Genomic DNA, 23,346 nt, shown 5'->3' with positions numbered 1-23,346 from the left:
TCCTATGATCTTGCTAATAAACTCATTACTAACAGGATTTTTAAAGTTGCTGTGGATTCATTAGGAATTTCAACATACACAAGTATGTCATCTATGAATAGAGATTATTTTACTTCTTTCCAATTTGTATGCCTTTTACCTCTACTTCTTGCCCTCTTATGCTGGCAAGAACCTCTAGCTGAAACTGAAATTTCCCTTTTCATATTCTCAATATTCTAAAATTTCACCACCATGGATACTTGTATGGGTCTTTTTACATGGTTCTGAGTTTTCCAGGGTCCCTTTTAAATCTGAAAACCAGCACATTTCTCTTTACCTCCCAGTTCCTCTTGGGAACCACTAACAACTGGAACATACTTAAAAGTTTCAGCCCCCAAGTCCATACCCAATGCTGAAGGTCAGAATGCAATACCACTGCTAGATGGAAGCAGACATGGGGGGCAGGAGGAAAATCCAACTTAGTCACTCCAAGACAAGCCCAAATTTATCACCCCGACAAATGCCCATGTCCCACCCCCACTTCTCTGTGCTCTTTCCCGTTGTGGGAGAAAAACCATCCCCATACAGCTCCTACCCCACAGGCGTTCACTCCTCCATGTGCTTTGGGCTACTGTTTCTAGTTTTATTTCTCCAGTTATCCTGTTCTTTCATCTGTCAAAAATCACTCCAAATTCTAGTCATCAATGGGCACGCTCCCTCCACCCCCTAAACTATTACAGATGTATTTATTTCCCAAACATTTATGGGATTTTGGCTCCCAGAGAGGATGAAGGATGTGTTCCTTCTGAGCCAGGAGTGGGGAGCAGAGAAGAGGGGGATCAGTGGACCCATTGCTGTGGAGCTAGCATTGTGTGTGTGTCACCATGTGGGCATCAATCTTCCTCACACTTCCATGATGTAAGTATCATCATGCTCCTTCTAAAGAGCACACTTTAGAGAGGAAATTAACTGCCCAAAGTCACACAGCTGAGGAACAAACAACAACATTCAAACTCAGGGTGTGTGTAACCATAAAGCTCACAGTCTCAGTCACTACACCATGAAATTTATTCTTTGGTCCAGAGAATGGAGAGGTTTAATTTTGAGGTGGAATGCAGTATTTCTCAAAAGAGTTCTGCAGCTTTATGTAAAGACATTTAATCACTCTTTCCTGTAGCACAGACCATGGATTTCATGACACTTCAAAGAACAAGTTTGAACACCAGGCCTTTCAGAACTGGAATGAACATATTCCTGAATGAGTAACATAGTTCCCTTCTCAAGATTTCCTCCAATGGACAGGCAGCCTCAGCACCAGACATTGTTTTCTAATTCTGAGAAGAGACCAGTAGCCCTTAAGGCAGTGAAACAAATTAGGAAAACTATAAACCTTTTGATAATGAATATTTATTACATGTCCAAGTACTGAGTTACAGTCTGTGAAGACACTGCTGTCTTCAGAATCCCCCCCCCCCCACAATCATCCTTCTTTTTCCCTAAAAATAAACTCATCTATCTCAACCTTTTAAAAGAAAAAAGTAAGCTTTCAGCCACCTGGGGAAGCCCCAGCCAAGGATGTTGAATCTCACTGTGCTCCCAGACCTTCAACTCCTCCCTCAAACCTCAATAAAATAGCTTGATTCCCCTTTGCCCCCCCAAAATGGTCGACACTAAAGTAAAGGATTTCCCATTAATAAGCAATCAGAACTGAGTTTAACAGCTCTAATGGTATCCTTAATTTAGTGTGGTTAGGGAAAGGGGTGTACTAACACCCTCTAACATACAATTAAGTATTGTTAGAGGCATTCTGATATCTGGGCTTAACTGGGTTGTATCAAGCAGGCTCAAGAGAGGGGGGAACACTTCCTCTACACCCCAGAATACACGTCAGTCCATGAATTACTCTACTTGGCAAAGGCGATATAATAGGAGTTCAATGATTTCTCTTCTTCCTTTTTATTTTCCCCAGTCAGTGCGCTCCCAAACCTGAAAATCAAGCCACAGAAAAAAGAAGATATAGATATGAGAGACCTGGTTATAGTAGAAATAGAAATAGGCTAAAAATAAATAGGGTTCGATTCAGGTCCTGATTCCACTGCTGAGGAGGAGGAGACAAGAACAAACCACTCAGCTGGGCTTCATCTGTAAAACAAATTTTAGTTAAAGAGCCGTTTCAACTGTAAGTCATGGACTGGCAAGATCAGGGCTACATGGGGGCTGGCAACTTCCTAGCACACATGTTCTGGCTCTCCTTTCCTTTGCTGCAGACACAGGCTAAGCAACCACAACACAATTTCCTGTTGTACCCCAAGACCTCAGATCCATCTCAAAAAATTAAATAATGGAATCCAGACAGCCATTATCTATCAACTCAAGTAAGCACAAGAGAGTAACCTATTTATTCCTGCTAGACAACTGACTACTAAGTCCTCCTCTCAACTCCAACTTCTTAAACTAATGGTTCTTCAACTAAAATTCTACTCCCAATCCTCTTCCCCTCATTTAAATGCTCTGAAGTGGAAACTGGTGCAATTGTAGAGTAACGCTTTGTGCCTTGTAGAATACACCTCTTTGTGCCCTGGAGTTGTGGTTATCTTGCCAAATCAAGAGCAACCTCCCCTATAAACCCACTGAAAAAGCAGTTAGGAACAATCATAAAATATTTAAGAGACTCAGGCCTCTACACTTTGCTAGTAAGTGTGCTGTATTTTAACTATTTTCATGTGAGAGTAAACAGGAATTCAGTTAAATTCCTCAGTCAGTGAACAAAAACAATCATTTAGGAATTGCTGGTCTAAACATCTGGTCTCTGTGTAGAGCTAAAACTGAAATAGAACACAATAAGCTGAAGGACTTCACACATTTCCTACCTGCACTGGGAACAGCATTAGTGTTATTATCAGGGAAGAGGGTGAAGATGACAGATCAGGTCAGTAAAAGGAAAATAAGTGATTAATAACATCATCTTGAGCCACTACTTCCTCAAACAAAATGAAAAGACCCTGACTTCAGGCCTACCAGGGTATGACAGCATGATTTACCTGACTGTTCTGCTCAATACTTTCCACCATTTTCTCAGGCACACTTTCTTTGGATATTTTTGTAATGCTTACTTCCTCCTCCTACTGGTAAGGTGCAGAAGCCTCCCTCATGCACACAGCCACTAATTGTCCTGGCAAGCTCTTTCAAAAGAGCATAGATCTTCATGGCCAGCAGGTGGTGCTCTTATTAAACCCAAGCGTATTTTTACCATTCTTTTCCCCAAGGTTTATACATCCTGTACATTCAAGCTACAGATGAACTGCCTTGATTAAGTGAGGAGATAAGGAAACAAAAGCCCCTCCTTTTAGAGTACTAAAGGGATATCACACCCTAATGCCTCCACCTTCCAGCCGTTTCTATCATCTCTAGCCACAGGTGGAGGATGGGGATGAGGTGTGGTCAAGGGAGGAGACTCTAGGATTAAAGAGTTGCAGTTGGTTCCCATCCTAAGAAACTACAAAAACCAGTTAAACATCAATAAAACTACTTGAAAACGAAAAATTGGAAATCCTGCCATCGTTAAGTATCTATAAAAGAGGTTTGCAAAGGGTGGCTCAGAGGTCAGGTTAGGGGCAGACATATGTGACTCACAGTATTATGATGTCTTCTAGTCTTTACTGTTACTATTCTACACAGTAATAAATGGGGATTCTCAATACTTAGGAGGTGCTGTTCACAGAATAATGGTGCCCTCTGGAGTTGGGCATCTTTGTGGACCTGGGAATCTTCCAATTTGCAAAAAGCCTGCATTCTGAATGTAATAGCTGTTTGGATCAAAGCAAAATTACCCCAACAGGAACAATATTAGATACAGTGATTGGGTCCCCAGGTCAACCCATATAAAGTCTAATTTATCCATAGGCAAATATGTTCATACATCCTGTTTGGGATAATAAACAAAATATGTATTCTCCTTTCCAAGTCTCATAAGAATTATTTAATAACCAACTCTCTTGTCCAAACACCAGAGTGTGTAAGAGAGACAAAGAAAACTGGTTAGAGGCAAGCAGGAAAATGGAGATGATGGAGATCACAAAAAGGGGTGCTCCATATCTTCCCTTTCTTTCCCTCTCACTACTACCGTTAATTGTTTAGAATGAGATGGAAGGGGAAGCTTAACGGCAGGGGTCAGATACAAAGACAGGATGCAGTCAGAAGGAAAGTGTTACTAGGGGATGGGTACCTCTAGTAGTGGTGGTGAGTGATGCAGCAGCAGATGTCAGGCAAATGGTTTGGGCTTATTTGATTAGGGGGTGAGGGAGGCAGTTCACAACTGTACATGGCAATACTGCAGACAAAGAAATGACCATTATCAGCTGATATTCAATGAGTATGAAGCATTATCAAAATCAGAACAGAACTAGAGACATTTCAGGCTTCTTTATTCAAATATGAGATAATATAATTCAACACTGTAATCCTGAGAGAGTAACCCCAAAAATGTTAAGTCTTCCTGGTGACTACATCTGTAGCCAGAGTCTAGAAATGGGTAGAAACCTGACTTCTCTTAATAACGTGGCTAGGAAGGAACATGGAAATACAGTGAAACAAAGGACAGGCATCAGATGACCCGGGTTTGAATTCGAGAGCCACCTAAACTCTGTAGCCATTTAGCCTAAGACAGAACACAACTTCTACAAACCTGTTTTTGAATCTGTAAAACTGAAGTGGCACCTTACAAGATTACTGAGAGAAGCACTCTGCGACCCATAAATTGCTATACAAATGATTAACTCAAGTTATATAAGCTATAATTGAAATGGCAAGAGAAGGTACAAGTCATCAGCTTGAGAATCGGACGCCCAGAGTAAACAGTTTTGTTCTAGTTAATTTACTGCTCCACCACTCCTAACCTAAACACTATCTAGTTTGCTGTCCATATGCTCCAAGTTTTCTAAATATTTCTGCTCTTAAGGGAAGTCACGTGGCAGCAGAAATGTTCTACTGTGCTCGTTCTCACAGCAGAAGGGAGTTTTAATAACAAGGCATCAGACAGTATAGGATTTGGGTGGCCAAGAAAGAATTCAATAATTTGAAAACAGATAAAGAGGGGATTACAGCGTCATCCAGTGCTGGCTGGATCAACTGTCAATCAGAAGATGGGATTCTCTAGGACAGGTATCAGTAATGATTGTTTTTATAAACAAAGTTTTTTAGAACAGCCACACCCATTTTGTTCACATACTTTTTATGGCTGCATTTGTGCTACATCAGCAGAGTTGTATAGTTGCAACACAGACAGTACAGCCTGCAAAGCTGAAATCACTTAGCATCTGTCCCTTTAAGAAAAAGTTTATATACTACTCATGCTAAAAGCTTCTGGTTTTTTCCTCATACCACACCAACTAAATCTTATATGCCACGTAATTCTCATTCCTCAGACTCCTACTTCAGCTATCCTACTCTCAAGTAGAGCTGACCCTGCAACAACACAGGGGTTAGAGGTACTGACCCCTGCACAGTCAAAAATCCACATGTAACTTCTGACTCCCCACAAACTTAACTACTAGTAGCCTGCTGTTGACTGGGAGCCTCGCTGATAACATTAAACAGTTGAATGACACATATTTTGTATGCTGTATGCATTATATACTGTATTCCTGTAATTAAGCCAGAGGGAAAAAAGTATTTTTTCAAAACTGGCAAATCCCTCCCGCCCCCAATTTTCCAACATATTTATCAAAAAACATCTGGGTTACTTTCTCAGGATTACAGTGTTGAACAATGCAGTTCAACCCATGTTAAGGGTCAGCTGTACTGTACTCCTATTTCAGTTATCTTCCTTTCAAGCACTTGTATCTGTAAGGTGTTACTAAGGACAGGGTAGAAGAAAAACCTGGTCCCTTATCCTCAGGAGCTTAAATTCAAGTCAGGGAAAACAAGTCTATAAATGGCCATAATATAAGCCATAACATATAGACAGACTATCTCAAGATTGACTTGAGAAGAAATGCTTACACTCTGTAGGTTGGGCCAGAAAATAAGATGACCTGAAAATCAACAACCAATCCAAACTATGAAATCACTGGCTTCCAGTGCTCTCTATCTAGAACAGTGGTTTCAACATTTTGTGTGCATACCCCCCACCATTTGAAAACAATTTTGAAAAAACTCCAACTAGTTGTAAAGTATGTATTTTCTAGAATATTACACATGCTTTAAAAATATTTTTATCAACATCCTGGCATGTAAATATACTTAGCTTAATTAAGTGAAGGAAAAATTTTTCTTTTAAACCTAGTCAATCTAACTTTCGTCAAAGTCTAACTGCAGATATTCTCTTAATATTTATCCTAAGGTGACAGACAAGGCATAGAATCTTGCTAGAAGTTATATTCTAAACAAAATAAGGTACCTTCCCCCTCCATCTTCATTTTTTTGAGTTCATATTTCTATTTTACTTAACTTCCACAGGATTCTCCTTCAGGAGCCACCAACTCTTGGAAACGGTCCCTTTGTTTGGTCTCCCCACTGCACAAGGTTTTTATACTTTGGGGCAAGACTCAACATGGGCATGAGGAATGGCTTTCTTTTGTGAAACGGGAGAAGAGAAATTATGAAAAGGGAAGTGGGAAAGGAAAACTGGCAGCCACAGAGGCTTATCAGGCAGATTAACTTTAGAAAAAGAACACATACTAACACTGAGGATCTACGTGTATCAACAATCTTGGAAGGCCATCACGTGACCACAGTAATATGCACACCTCTGGTATGAAGACATCCTCCCAGGACAGCACTGCCCATCCTATTTTACATCATGGCACACACAAAAAATACTTTACAGATACACTGAGGTGTAATGTACAAGGGTTCAACTATATTGAAGGGATGTGGTAATCTCTCTTAAGCAAGCTGCAATCTTTTAGTGGCACACTCTGGGCAAGTTCTAAGAGAAGTCTTTGTGGGTAGAAAGCGACACCTTACAGTACTTGGGTTGTACCAGGATCTTGGCTTTCGGTCACTTTGAACCCTTTAAGTCTCATTTATTAGACTTGATGTTCTGTGGCCTTTCTTACCATCTGGAAATGCTAGAACTGCGTGAACACAGGAGTCCAATTGGGAAAGGCGTTCCAACAGAGGGGCTTCATAGTGGATTTCTGGAGGCATGGTGTTGGCGCTTCCTGAACCACAGAGTGCACAGGAAGAGTTGACATCGCAACCAGGGCGCACTGTGCTGTTCCGGTGAACCTGTGAAAAGCCAGACAAAACCGACAATTCAGTGTCTGATAAAAACCCAGTTCCCCAACTCATTATGCAGAGGACCCCACCCTTTCTAGGTACCTACATGATGATGCTAAAAGAAAGTTTGATTAGTTTGTTAAAAGATTTCCACTTTGAAATGGACTAACCTTCAAAGTAATAAAATAAACTTGCTGTTTCTTCAGTGATGAAATCCAATTATTTGAAGACTTATGTGCTTATTATCTAGGTATCAAACTTGTGAAAGTTTAAAGCTACTGAAACTGTTTTCTGAGAACACTTTACAAACCTGCATGCTTCTACCACCTTGGTGATTTTCGACCTGCTAAGGTGAATGAACAGCTGGCTCCTGCCTCAGGTGGGACCTAACTTGTGCTCTTCAGCAACTTCACCTACCTAAGAACCTTAATAACCAACCACACCTCTCTTGTTCTTTCCCAACTCCTCCTAAAAAGACTTTCAGTGGTCTCAAACATGGTGGCATATTTTACTGGACTATATAGAACTCATCAGCTACTCTCTAACCTAGCCCAAAGCCCACTGTTACATAAAGCTCACGCTTAAGCAATGAAAATAATTTGGCATGGTGAGTGTTCACAACCAATCTTTGTGTTAGATTAATTCCAAGGAGATAAAATTATTTCCATGAAGCTTCCTTTGTATACATGGAAGCAGGATAAGAAATAAGCTCTCTAGCTAAGTCCACAGTGAAATATAGTTTAAGTCTTAAAGACTTAATCCTATAAAAAAAGGGGGGGATTTTTATAATTTCATGCTTTGAGGAGAAAAATTCAGGTTATGCTGAATGCAGGATCCCTAGGTTCTAGTTTATGAGGAACAAGTCTGGCCTTTGCCCAATCATGACCCATAAAAAGAGTCATCGGGCAGCACATAGTCCTGGAAGGAAAGGACTTGGCTGTGAAACGGCTCACTGAGAAGGATTGTTAGGGATAGAAGGGCGCTGTCACATAAAGACAAAAGGGTAACGTTTAATTCTGCTAGTGAAAGCTCTATAACAACCAGGGGAGCTGCATTTAGTTTCAAGGCAGACATGTCTTGAAAGCTGTTTGTTTACCCTTATGGACATGTAGAGGATTAGGATGAATATGAGAACAATGTGGTCTTTATCAACATTCCCCAATTGCCTCCTTCTTGCAACCACATGGATGACAGGCATGCAAAGAAGGTCCTGTGAAGGTTAGATGGGGCAGACGCACTGAAGTAAGAGAAAGCCAGTAAGCCGTTGCTGCAGATGCTACTGAAAGGGAATTACATCAACTAAACATAGTACTTCTGTGTAGACAGTAACTGGTACTGTTTTGGAAAAAAAAAAAAATCCCTTGCACCCTATTTAATCAGTGCTGGCTTTCTGAAGGAGTTAACATTTTGAGATAAAGAGAGGGGTACACTGGCAGGGGCGAAAACCACAGACCACACATAGATGAATGGGAGGATTTAGGTAATTACTTTTCGATTTTCTAAAAATCCTAGGGGATAATAAAGTTCTAAAGCCAGGACCAAATTTTAAACATTAAAAGATCAGAAATGCATTATCAGAAAGTTAACAGTAGCCTAATGCTATATCACAATGCCTATGTCATTTACCTCATTTCATCTCATCACGCAGGCATTTATCATCTCAACATCATCACAAGGAAGAGGGTGGGTATCGTACAGTATATTTTGAGGGCAAGACCTTATTCACATAAATTTTTTATACTATATTATTATAATTGTTCTATTTTAGTTATTATTGTAAATTACTATCCAAATAAAACATAATATGCAGAGAGGAGAATAGAGGAATGTGTAAGAAACCAGTGATGTGCTTGCCAAGGGGGTGGGCTGGGGGGGAGGGAAGATTAAGAGGGCTTTCACTTTCTACATTGTGCATTTGTGTAATGCTGAGACGTTACATATTTTTGTATTCCATCTAATCAGGGAATATACATGTCCTAAAAAAGGGGCACAGACTAGTCCGTCAGTGTCTTTAAAAACATTTAAGTACAGATAATTTTCTATTCAATTAAAATGGCTGATGCTGGCAAAAAGAAACAAGAACACTCTAGTTCTTTTTAAAAAATGGAATTCTGACTTAAACCCTGACAAAGGATATTTACACACAGAAATATCAATCTCACTTTTGAATGAAAAAAACTTGAAGTATTAATATACAGAACATAAGAGTATATAAAAATATCTTAGTACAAATTAATACAAAATGTAATTTTTGGAACTTTTTTTGAAGGACAGGCTTGGACAACTTTGAAATTAGTTAATTCATACTTGCTTTGCACAAACCCACAGCCAGAATTGATCCTATAGATATACTTGTTAAGTACACAAAGTCACACACACAAACAAGATGCCAAATTGCACGCAAGTATCCATTTATTTTATTTTAAAATCACAACAAATATAAAAAACCTACCATGAGCAAGTGGGGATTTATTCCTGGACATCAAGATTATTCAGTAACATGCTACCAATTAACACAATTTCAGACTTTTTAACTGCCCACTCAACATCTCCATTTACATGTCTTAATAGACATCTCAGTTCAAAATTGAACTCCTGTTCTTCCTGTCTGCTAGCTGCTTAAGTCCTAAATCCCTGGGTTCAGCCTAAAGTCTCTTCTTTTCACATACCCCATTATCCAATCATGAAATCCGATTGTTTCCACTTTCTAAATGTATCTGGAATCTAACCACTTTAATACTACCTCAATGGCAATCACTCTGGTCTACATCACTATCTTTTCTCATTGGGTTTCTTAAAAAGCCTCCTCAACTGGTCTTCCTGGCTTGCTCCTCCTTCCAACTAATCAAACATACTAGTAGTAATCTTATTTTACAACCTCAGTCAGATCATGCCAGTCCTCGGTTCATAACCTTCCACATGGCTCCTGAACTCATGAGGAATAAAAACCAGAGTTCTTGCAATGGTGCACAAAAAAAGCCCTATACCTCTATCCACTCTCTGGCTTCACTGTCTTTTATTTCCTACTTCCCTCCCACCTCATTCTGCCAGCTCTTCTGACTCCCTCGTTACTCCCCCAGCACGCAGGAAAACTTCCTGACTGCAGTTCTTCCAAACTGGCTTCACGGTCCTTTCTCCTCACACATGTCATCTTTTCCTCAAATGTCACATTCTTAAAAAGAACTTTTCTTTAAAAACATGCAAGTGAAAAAAATTCTATTCTTCACTGTAACAATAATGAAATAATTTCCTGAAATAAGTTTAACAAGGAATTTTAAGCACTTAAAACAATAGTTTAAGATAGTTTCCACAAGTAGTTTTAAGATGGTTAGTTTCCACAAAGCTTAAAACAATAGTTTAAAGGGAGAAGAGGCAAAAGGTATGTAAACCATCTTAAAAGTGCAAGTGAAAGAAACAAGCTGGGGAAAAGTTCCCAGAAAATTTCTGATAAGCAAATATAGAGGGGAGTGTTTTGCCCGTATTAAAAATATTTAAAAGTCCTTAATAGCATTAAAGTTTCAGCCCCCATTCTACATGCCACGCAAGGCAAGAGGGTGAATCTGCTCTGGAGAGCAAGCACTGGAATCACTAAAAGCTTTTAAATATATAATATCCAACACTGAAAAGAAAACAAGCAATAGGAGCAGAGCCCCCAGTGATCCAGTCAATCCGCTAGTGACTAAGGAACAGAAAATACCAAAGTATTTAATGTGTAACAAAGGTAGTGTGTCTAAAGGAATTAGTTAAAAAAAAAAAAGACTTCTTCATTAAATGGATCAAACCAGAAGACATGTAGAAAAAAAAAACTGGATTCCTACCTCACATCAAAATATAATCTGAATTAAAGACTTAAAATATACAAACATTACACTTGACTTGTTAAAGAAAAAATTGTGAGGTAACACAGTACTTAAACGTGTGAGCTATGCGGCCTGACTGTCTAGGTTTGACCCCTAACTCTGCCTACTTACTAGCTATACGACCTTAGACGAATTACTTAATGGGTTCATCCATAACAGTTATCTGATAAGGCTGTTTGGAGGATAACATCATTTAGAACAGTGTCTGGCTCTCAACTCTTACTTTTAGTAACACAAAAAAACAGCTATTTTCATTTAATGGGAGAAGGAACAAAGAACATCAACAATCAAAGATCCTGATTTCAAATTCTAGTTTCTTGTTAGTTGTATGATTTCCCCAAATTTACTCATCTGATAATGCTAATTGGCCAGCATTGTGGGAAAGGCAGTATGGTTTCATAACTACTAACACACTATGCAAATGTTAGCTAAAATAAACTAGTATATGGCAAGGTTTCTCAGCAATAGCACTACTGGCATTTTGGGTTTGGGTAATTCTTGTTCTGAGGAGCTGGTCCATTCGCTGCGTAGTAGCACCGCCCCCAGCCTCTACCTATGACACCAGCAAGGCAACCCCCCCTTCCCAACCTCCCCGTCTCTTTGTGCAACATAAAAAACAATGCCAAATGTTTCCTGGGAGGACAAAATTGTTGAGAACCGTGGGAGGCTCATATTATGGTCATTTTTCCTAGAAAAATTCAAAGCACAGGCCTGTACTAAATATTAATGGTGAGAAAGTTTTCAAGACTACTGCAGTCAAGGCAGCAGGACTCAAGAGCAAGCCTGAAGAGGATTCCTTCCACTAATCAAAGGTGAAAAGCTGAGCATTAAAAAGAATTTCAATGGCTTGAATAATTAAAATATGTTTAAATTGATGATTTCATAATCATTCACACTACCCCTGCCACCAAAACACTTCACTGATTGTCCTTGGAAGATGATAGGAAACCAATTTATTATTTTGAAAATTGGTAGATAAAAGGGAATAAACACTAATCATGCTTTTTTTTGTACAAACTGTATCTCAGGGTAAACCAATAGTTGACAAGGGCAATTTTCTTTATGAACATAGTCTAATCAATAAATAAAAGAGATGATACAGTAGAATATCACTATTATTCAACTCCTTAATGGAACACCCAGTCAATGACCATCAATGGCTGGTAACACAAAAAGAAAGAAAGAGAAGACATGTGTTTTCTGATCCTAGTACACAAGCCACCTTTTTGTCCTTTTGCTAAAACTCAAACTTAGATTTGTCCAAGTCTATATCCAACTACCAGTTTTCAGGAAATGCAGGGAATAGATTAATACATGGATGGAAAGATGGGTATGTGACAAATGTAGTAAAATGTTAATGGTAGACTCTAGGGGGTAAATAAACAGCTGTTCATTGTGAAATTTATTTACTCTATTTGAATAATTTTATAATGAAAATTTGGAAAAGAAAACAATGATACCACCAGAGGCCTTCTTCTAGTCATGATGGAATAAGTGATCAGATGTACCCTTTGGCCATAAACTGGAAAACTGGACAATGTGCAGCTTAAGACTGAGAAACAAACAGGGCGGTCTCTGAGGCTGCACTGGCTCTCCGCCTGCAGGCACACTGCAGAATGGACACCAGGCGGAGGGATTCTGAGCAGAGCAGGAAGGTTGCACTGAGTTGACAAAACAAACTCCCAGAAATCAGAGTTCAGAGGCTCAGGTGACTGAAAACTGTGAGGGAGAATTCTTGAGAAGAGAAAAGCTACACAGAAAAAGAGCTCCAGAGATCTTCATGAGAGCCCCTTGAAAACTTGCTGAATACTACTAAGAAGCCCACATATTGGGTGAAAACCCATCGGTTAGGAAAAGGACTACTGAGGAGCTATCAACAAAATGGTCCCAGAGCTCACACAGGTGGAGAGGCTTCCTAATGGTGACCTGCAAATTTCATGGAACATTCTGGAACGACCCCACACAATCCTGATTTATTAGTAGAGCTAAACAAAGTAGGCTCCTCTACACCCTCCCTAATATAGGAAAAGTGACCCTTAACCAACTTATCTGCCAATAAAACAAAGCTTCTTCAAAGGCAGGTAACAATCCATATATATGCTTTAACCATGTAAAATTAAACGTCCAGCATCCAATAAAACACTGCTGGATATGCCAAAAGGCAAGAAAGTTATGCTTCAAGGATACACTCAGGCAAATGTAAGCTACAGGATTCAAAGGGATAAATAACCCAGTTTTCTTAACGAATAAAAGGGAAAGGGGTATGATGGATGTAGCAAACCAACACTCTCAGAGTAACTAGAGAAGCTAGACCTTAAAAAAATACAACAAAAACTTCAAGATATGAGAGAAATGCTAAAACAATATTGGAAGCCAAGATTCCAGCAAGGGAAGAGTCATGAAATGTGGAGCTGCCTCCTCCTGGGGACAACAGGAGATTCGGGAAAAGATGCTTAGAATTTGGTGCCTTGGTAGAGGGCCACTTCTATGGACAGAGAAATGAGCAGAGCTTCTGATGGTATTGTAGGGAGGGGGTGAAGGGAAACATTAGAGACTAGAAGAGCCAAATTCTCAGTGAAAAGAAAAGACAGAAAACTAAGTACGACACAAGTCAGGTCTTCACCTTAAGACATCTGGCAAATTCTGAAGCTGTGATGGATTCAGGAGGATAAGTAGCTAAGCAGAAAGCCTCCTAAAAGTAAAGAATAGTTTGTGGCAATCTCACTTTGATGAGGAGACCAGAGTTAGGCATATTAACTGGCCAACATATGAGGCTCTCTGGCTGGAAGTGGGGGTAAGAGACAAGGTTATGCTCTACAAATGGAACCTGGCCAAAACTCAGCTCAGTCCTTAATAGCATTAAAGTTTCAGCCCCATTCTATATGCCTAGCAAGGCAAGAGGGTGAATCTGCTCTGGAGAGCAAGCACTGGAATCACTAAAAGCTTTTAAATATATAATATCCAACACTGACTGAAAAGAAAACAAGCAATAGGAGCACAGCCCCCAATGATCCAGACTTTGGAGTCAGCAGATAAGGATTTAATAAATATTATCAATATGTTCAGGAAAATACAGAGATAAAAAAATCAAAAAAGTCTTAAATACGTATATGTAAATAAATCACAAGGAAGCTTAAGAACTCAACAGATGAATTTGAGCAGAAGAAAGGATCAAAGAACCAGTAGATAGTAAGAACTACATAGATTAAGCAACAAAGGGAAAAAAGAAAATACAGAATGTAAAAGACACATAGGGCACTGACAAAGTCCAGTGTACTTGTAATTGGAGGCCCAGAAGAAGACAGAGAATGGAGAAAGCAGGATTTGAAGAGCTAATGACCCAGTTTGTGCTAAAACTGATTCAAGACACCAATCCACAGATTAACAAGCAGTATGAAAACACAAACAAAACTACCTCTAAACATATCATAAAGCTGTCTAAATTAAAAGGAAAAAAGGAGATGAAGAGGAAACCTATAAAATTAGATTTAAAAAACTCACAGGAATGTAGACCTTATATGGATCGATTCAAATAAACTTTAAAAATCATTTATGATAGTATTTTGGTAATATGAACATAGTCATTCATGCTAACAGTAAGAAATCACTGGCAGTTAAAAGCATTACTGGTGGCATACAACACTGAAGATGGTACAACTTGATTCAATCTTAAAATAGCTTGAACTTGCAATTTGCAATATACAGAACTTGTAACAGTAGATTCTTTTCATTTGGTAAGTAGAAAGTAGAACCCCAAGTAACTAGTCTCAAGTGTCAATGGAATAAAACGGAGAGATTTCGAAATCTGTGCCAAAATGCAAATGGTTCACTGTGCATATAGCAGTGAAAGATGAAATGCGGAATGGTTAAACCACTGCATCATTTCCTATGTGACATCTAAAATGTCAAGTACTATTGATATTAAAAAATACATATAAGCAACTAATAAATCAAAAGTATATGTGTATAGCAATTAAAACCAATAAATGTAAGTGCACCAAATAAAGAATGTGCAATCTTTTTATTTTTTTAATTTCCTGTAAATTTATTTAGACCACACTGGAAAATAAAATGGGATCAATAACTAAGTCAATATTGCAAGTAAAATTTCTATCCTTTCTATCTACTTTAGGATATTTAAAAATATTGTATCCACTTTTTAAAAACTTCATTTGTAAGAAGTGGAAATGTTGGTGGTAAAGGCTTCATTTTTAAACTTTTTAATTTCAGTATTGCGAAGGGTACAAACATCACCTACAAAGAGAGTACAGAACAGAAAGCAGATGTTCTGAAATGTTTCTCTTGAAACTTAGTAGTCTGTGAACATGCTCTATCACTACTGCTTTACAAAGGTTCTCTTGTCAAGTAAGTTGGGGAAACAAAATATAGCTGAGCACTGAACAGGGGTTTGAACCACAAAGGTCCACTTATATGTAGATTTTTTCAATAAATATATTTTTTAAAATTTTGGCAATATGTAACAATCTGAAAAATTTTTTTTTCTTATAACTCATTTTATAAGAAAACAGTATATAATAGAGAATATGTTAATTGACTATGGTATCTTAAGGCTCCCAGTCAATAGTAGGCTATTACTAGTTAAGTTTTTGGGGAGTCAAAAGCTCTATGTGATTTTTGACTGCACAAGGGGGGGTGTCAATGCCCCTAACCCCAGCATTGTTCAAGGGTCAACTGTAAAGTAAAGTATTTCCCTCTTTTTTTTTTTTTTTACAAAAGACTTTCAGGTCTTTCTTTAACATATTTTATGAATTCTTGGAGCAGAAGACACAGCATGAAATGCTTTCTAAATTGACTCACCTATCTTATTCATACAGTGGTGGCAGATATTTCAAAGTTTATGCTCATCACTACTTTAAAATTATGATAGTCATCATACCTGCTGCTAAGTTTTGTTATTTAATGCATTAATAAAGAGGAATGCATTACATAAAGAATAGTAAATACATGTTACTATATCACAAATTAGTATTTTAGTAATTATTTTAACTTGGTTTCTCCTATAATCCAACATTTTATGTATTCAAAATTTATTCTGAGAAATCCACAGGCTTTATTACACTGCCAAAGGGTCTATAGGCAGAATGAAAAGTAAGAAATTCCAAGGAGTGAGAAACAGAAAGAGAACTCAAAGTCAAGGTAATGACAGGAAAGTCTCAATCAACCAGCCAGGAAAGTGGCAAGGAAATTTAACACCTAACCCTGGGCCCTTAGTGCAAAAGTCACCTGAGAGAAAGTAAAAGCCCAATTCTCAGGTAAGAGGGCCAAATTCATACTTCCTGTGTATGGGCAGGGATCTTAAGCTAAGAATCTGCCATTCAAAATTCACCTAGATTCCTGAGGCGTCTTCAGGAGCTAAAGGAAAACTATATTGGAACAGCCCAGGGATCACATGACTCCTACAGAAAACATGCCTCCCTCACCGGAGAAAACTCACCTCCCTCATACCTTCATTGTGAAAGATTGCTGAGTCATACAAGAACACACAGACTGATATGAGGCAGTCATAATATACACAAAAATAGGAAGAACTTGTTTGTCCTCATCAAGCTAGAAACAGAAAAATTTGAAAGCAATTTTAAAGTAGGTGCACTAAAATTGTTTGAAGAGATGAAGGAATGGAAGTCATAAAACAAAAACAGGAAAGGACAAAGAAGGATGTTTCTACAAGTAATTACAAATTCTGAATGAAAAGCACACACAAGTTACACACAACTGACAGGTTTAACAGTAAATTAAACACAGTTGCAGTGAACAGGAGGAACACAACATAGAATTATACAGAATAAAGCACGGCAAAAAAAAGATGGAGTTAGGTAGTATAAAAAGAAATTAAGAGATATTGAAGAAAGAACAAGAAGATTCACAATTATCTGAAAGATATTCTATATTAAAGAGAGAAGAGATGAAAAATTTAAAGAAATAATGACTAAAATTTTTTCAAAACTCAAGACAAACAAGACTCTCAGATGAGGGTGCACATCAAGACCCTAAGTGGTTAAAAACTAATTCAAACATCTAGAGTTTTGCAAATTATAAAAACAAAACCAAAATTAGGGGGCTGGGAGACTTAAGTTACCAGAGCGAAGACATAGAAAATATATAAAAGAATGACAATTAAACTGACACCAGCATTTTCATCAACGATAAATACTGGAAGACAATGAAATACCTTCAAAGTGCTGAATACAAAATTTTACAAGCAGGTCAGCCATCATCAAGAATAAAGGCAATCTATAAAAAATACATAAATGTACAGATTCACACACAAAATACAATTCTGTATGTCCCTGATATATAAAGACTGACTTTAAAGCACATAGACCATTGTTGGAAGGCTACTTACTAAAAAACGGATGTATTTTGCTAGAAGGACGGAGTGGGGTGCAGGATGTAACCATGGACAGGAATGGCGAAAGTGCTGGTGTGTATAAATACATATGAACCTACAAACGACTAGTCTGGGAGGGATTTAAAAACAAGGAAACTAAAGTAATAAAGATAAATTATACATAACGGGAAGAAAAGACCAGAGTTTTAAAAAGAGGCATTCTGAAGTTCTGTTGTTCCCAAAGCAGCTACAGATGAAAAGAACAACCCCAGCAGACAGCAGGAAAGGCATAAAACCCAGGCAAAGAAAAGGCAAGGCAAGGCTTAAAAAAAATTATGACAGGAATTATTCCAAATACAACAGTAATCAGAGTAAATGTAAATGGATTTAACTCACCTCCTAAAAACAGACCTAAAACAAATCAACACAGAAAAACTTAAAACAAAAAGATGGAAAAAGATGTATCAAACAAGTACTTACACCAAAGAAACCTATTTAGAGTAAAAAACATTAATTGAGGATCAAAAGGTTAACAACATAATGATGAAAGGAAAAATGACCCAGAAGAGGTATCAATAATGAATTTTCACATATTTAACCAGTCATCCTGGACGTATGTATGCATGAATAAAAAAACAATAGAAATGAGCAGTGGGGAAATGAGATGCTGTTTAAAGGCACAAACTTTCAGCTAGCAGATAAATCCTAGAAAACTACTACACAGTATAGTGATTACAGACAATGCCACTGTATTATAAATATCACATTTGCATAGAGACTAGATCTTTATTCCCACCACAAAAAAGAAATGATATTATGTGACATGGCAGAGATGTTATTAGATAAGGCATTCACAATGGCAAGCATGTCCCAAAACACGTGTCAAATCGACATGTTGTATACCTTACTCTTACACACAATGTTATATATCAAATACATTTCCAAAACAAATAGAAAGTAGAGCAAAGGATATAGACTATATGAGCATAATTAGTAAGTCTAAGATGTGAGTTAAACTCAAGAGCCCTGAAATCAACAAACAGGATATGGATATACTCACATCCACATATTGATTTGTTTAGGAAATGTGGACTATTTACAAGAGCTGAATGAAACTTACTTGCATCAACATGCTAATCTTGAAAACACAACAAAGTGAATTAGAAAAAAAACAACCAAACAAGCTACAGAACATGCATACTGCCACAGCATTTATAACGTTTGTATGAACTTTAAACAACACTGCATTTTACTCTTAGATACACGTATGTGTAGTAAAAGTATAAGAACGAGAACTGGGGGTATAAACACCAAATGCATGCAAGTAGTTATCTCTGGGGAGGGAACAGGTAAAGGAGATGACAAAAATAAAAGGAATGTTACTTGTAATTGTCTTTTAAATATTAAACATACGCATGAAGTAAAAAAAAAAGTCAAGATATTAACGTTTAGGGTGGTGTGTACATAAATGTTTGTTACATCATCCTTTGTACTTCACAGAATTAAAAAAAAAAATCAGAGCGGAGGCAGGTAAAACTGTCAAGTTTTCCATACACAAGGAACCCAAGTTCTTCATCACAACAAATTCAATGGTGCAAAGGAGCTCCAGAGAAATCGTAGTTTAAGTAAACAACGACTGCTAAGTATGAAAGTTGCCGATACCCAAGAACTGAATTGGGAATAGCACCTATCAATCTGCCTCCCACTGAGAATTGAGAAAAGGATTCAACCACCATGAGTGGCAGAGACAAGGACCAATGCTGTTTACTGGGTGACTAGAATAATGTCGCCCCCTCCACAGACCCTACCCTAAAATTCATACCAACCCAGAACCACAGGATCTGATCTTATTCATAAATAGTGTCTTTGCAGATGTAATTAGTTTGACATCAAGTAATTGGATTAGGTAAACATTAAATGCCAGGTGGCTTTATAAGAAGACCATGTGAAAACACACAGGAAAGGCCATCCTGTGAAGACAGAGAGGAGTTATGCTGCTATAAGCCAAGGAATACAAAGGACTGCTGGCAACCACTAGAAGCAAGAAGTGTCAAGAAATTTTTCTTACCTAGAGCCTTAGAGGCACAAGGGCTAACACCTTGACTTCCAGCTACCAAAACTGTGTTAGGAAGCTAATATACAGCCAGCTACTAAATTTCTCTAGTGATAAATACAAAGTCTGGATAGACTGACTTACTTTTAAAGAATGATGAAAGGGAAACGAAAAGAAAACCTCAGCATGGAGACTATGAGTAGAGAACACTGCAGAAAAAGGGAAAAAAAGAAAGCCAAACTGAACATAGCTCTGGAAAACTACCTAGTAAACACATCTGGTTAAAACAATTAACAAAAACTTTTGGCACCTCCAAAAGAGTAAAAAATAACACAGTCTCTATTATAAGGCAACAGGATGTGATGAAAGGGCAGCAGAACGACATAGAAAGGAAATATAAAATCTGAATAGAGAAAAGAAAATATTAACCTATGGTAGCAGAATTAAAACCTATGAAAGAGGAAACGAAAGTCAGAATTGATGATACAGAAAATTAAAATAGGATGTGGGCAACAAACTTAATTGTCTTTTTCCTTTGCACTATGGGAGAATCAGAGATGAAAACAATGACAGAAAAGTTAACAGACAATATATGAATACTTCCTATATGCATCCAAACTGTGCCAATTTTACTTCTGGTATCTATTATAATGACTACAATAATGTAAAGCAGTAAGAGCTACATCAAAAGGATAGAAAATAATAACATATAGATAACTGGTATACTTAAAGGAAGGCAACTACAAACTTAAGGGAATAAAAAAACCAAAGCTATTTTAGGGCAAAACTTGACAGAGCTATAGAGAACACACTGCAGTTCTGAAATGAGAGAACTGTTCTGTATTTGTCTGACCAAATATGGTTAGCCACTAGTCATGTGGAACTATTGAACGAACACTTGATATGTAGCGGGTATGAATGACATACTTGATTTTTTATCTTAATTTTAAATAGCTATGCATGGATAGTGGCTACCGTATTGGACAGTGCAGAGTACTCAACTCAGTTACCAACAGGAAGGATCTGAACAGACCAATTATCAGCAATGAAATTGAACTAGTAATCAAAAACCTACCTAAGAACAAAACAACTGTACCAGATGGCTTCACCGCTGAATTTTATCAAACATTTAGTGAAGACCTAATACCCATCCTCCTTAAAGTTATCCAAAGAGAAGAAGAGGGAATACTTCCAAACTCATTCTACGAGGCCAGCATCACTCTAATAACCAAAAACAGGCAAAGACACCACAAAATAAGAAAATTACAGACCAATATCCCTCATGAACATCAATGCAAAAATACTCAACAAAATATTAGCAAACTAAATTCAAAAATCCATCAAAAAGATCATCCATCATGATCAAGTAGGATTTATTCCAGGGATGCAAGGATGGTACAACACTCAAAAATCCATCAACATCATCCACCACATAAGCAAAAAGGACAAAAACCACATGATCATTTCCATAGATGCTGAAAAAGCATTTCACAAAATTCAACATCCATTCATGATAAAAACTCTCAACAAAATGGGTATAGAGGGCAAGTACCTCAACATAATAAAGTCCATATATGACAAACCCACAGCCAACATTATACTTAACAGCAAGAAGCTGAAAGCTTTTCCTTTAAGATCGGGAACAGGACAAGGATGCCCAATCTCCCCACTTCTATTCAACATAGTACTGGAGGTCCTCGACACGGCAGTCAGACAACTCAAAGAAATTAAAGGCATCCAGACTGGCAAGAAAGAAGTTAAACTGTCACTGTTTGCAGATGACATGATATTGTACATAAAAAAACCCTAAAGAATCCACTCCAAAACTACTAGAACTAATATCGGAATTCAGCAAAGCTGCAGGATACAAAATTAACGCACTTTCTGTTAATTAACTGTGGCTTTCCTATACACTAACAATGCACTACCAGAGAGAGAAATCAGGAAAACAATTCCATTCACAGTTGCATCAAAAAGAATAAAATACCTAGGAATAAACCTAATCAAGGAGGTGAAAGACCTATACTCTGAAAACTACAAGACACTCATGAGAGAAATTAAAGAAGATACCAATAAATGGAAACACATCCCATGCTCATGGATAGGAAGAATATGGTCAAAATGGCCATCCTGCCAAAAGCAATCTACAGATTCAAGGCAATTCCTATCAAAATACCAACAGCATTCTTCAACAAACTAGAGAAAATCATTCTAAAATTCATATGGAAACACAAAAGACCCCGAACAGCCAAAGCAATCCTGAGAAGGAAGAATAAAACTGGGGGTATTATGCCAACTTCAAACTCTACTACAAAGCCACAGTAATCAAGACAATTTGGTACTGGCACAAGAACAGACCATAGACCAATGGAACAGACTAGAGAGCCCTGATATAAACCCAACCATATATGGTCAATTAATATATGATATAGGAACCATGGAAATACAATGGGGAAATGACAGCCTATTCAACAGATGGTGTTGGCAAAACTGGACAGCTACATGCAAGAGAATGAAACTGGATCATTGTCTAACCCCATACACAGAAGTAAATTCGAAATGGGTCAAAGACCTGAATATAAGTCATGAAACCATAAAACTCTTAGAAGACAACATAGGCAAAAATCTCCTGAATATAAGCATGAGCAACTTCTTCCTGAATGCATCTCCTTGACAAATAAAACCACAATGAGCTATCACCTCACACAAGTAAGGATGGCCAGCATCGAAAAAACTAAGAACAACAAATGCTGGCTGGGATGTGGAGAAAGGGAAACCCTCCTATACTGCTGATGGGAATGTAAGCTAGTTCAACCATTGTGGAAAGCAATATGGAGGTTCCTCAAAAAACTAAAAATAGAAATACCATTTGGCCCGGGAATCCCACTCTTTGGAATTTATCCAAGAATACAACTTCTCAGATTCAAAAAGACATATGCACCCCTATGTTTATCGCAGCACTTTTTACAATAGTCAAGATATAGAAGCAACCTAAGTGTCCATCAGTAGATGAATGGATAAAGAAGATGTGGTACATATACACAATGGAATACTATTCAACCATAAGAAAGAAACAAATTCTACCATTTGTAACAACAAGGATGGAGCAGGAGGACATAATGCTCAGTGAAATAAGCCAGACAAAGACAAGTGTCAAATGATTTCCCTTATTTGTGGAGTATAACAACGAACCAAAACTGAAGGAACAAAATAGGAGACTCAGAGACTCCAAGAAGCAACTAGCGGTTTTCAAAGTGAAGGGCGAGTGGGGAGGGAGGGAGAAGGGGACTGAGGAGTATTATGTTTAGTACACATGGTGTGGGGGATCACGGGAGAACAGTGTAGCACAGACAAAGCACACAGTGGATCTGTGGCATCTTGCTGCACTGATGGACAGTGACTGCATTGGGGTATGGGTAGGGACTTGATAATATGGGTAAATGTGGTAACCACATTGTTTTTTCATGTGAAACCTTCATAAGAGTGTATATCAATAATACTTTAATAAAAAAAGGAATGATAATAATAAGATTGACATTAGTCTTATTTTATGCCAAAACAAACAGAACAGTCACCTTCTTCCCCTGCAAAAAGACAGTGGAACAGTTTTAAGTTTTAAGGGAAAGGTTATGATCTAAGAACGTTAAACCACAGTCGGTCATATTGTTACTTTAATTACTGAAAAAAAATCCAAATTAAGAACTCTAATAAATAAGCATACAAAGGTATAAAAAGGACTGCCAGTAAAGAGTGAAATGTTACAATCAAAATAAGCCTTTAAACCCAGTTTCAAAACTGAGTATGAAATGAAAAACTATTCTGCATTACATAAAATACCCATTAAACTCAAAGCCTCTATTAGATTAAAAAGCAAAACCTTGAAT

At 37.7% G+C, this 23,346-nt stretch overlaps 1 protein-coding gene across 7 annotated transcripts in view; it reads right to left on the bottom strand.

The window, feature by feature from the left end:
- The window catches only part of KANSL1 (KAT8 regulatory NSL complex subunit 1), a 189,201-nt gene that overhangs the window by 9,818 nt on the left and 156,037 nt on the right, over positions 1-23,346 (bottom strand). For all 7 annotated transcript variants that reach the window (XM_073235719.1, XM_073235722.1, XM_036997123.2 and 4 more), the window contains one exon: positions 7,038-7,209. In XM_073235719.1, the coding sequence (XP_073091820.1) occupies positions 7,038-7,209 (172 nt within the window). The remainder of the gene's footprint in view (positions 1-7,037; positions 7,210-23,346) is intronic.

This window comes from Manis javanica, chromosome 4 (genome assembly GCF_040802235.1).
Source record: "Manis javanica isolate MJ-LG chromosome 4, MJ_LKY, whole genome shotgun sequence".
Lineage (NCBI taxonomy): Eukaryota > Metazoa > Chordata > Mammalia > Pholidota > Manidae > Manis > Manis javanica.
The sequence above is the reverse complement of the archived record's forward strand: the minus strand, read 5'-3'. Positions and strand labels throughout refer to the sequence as shown.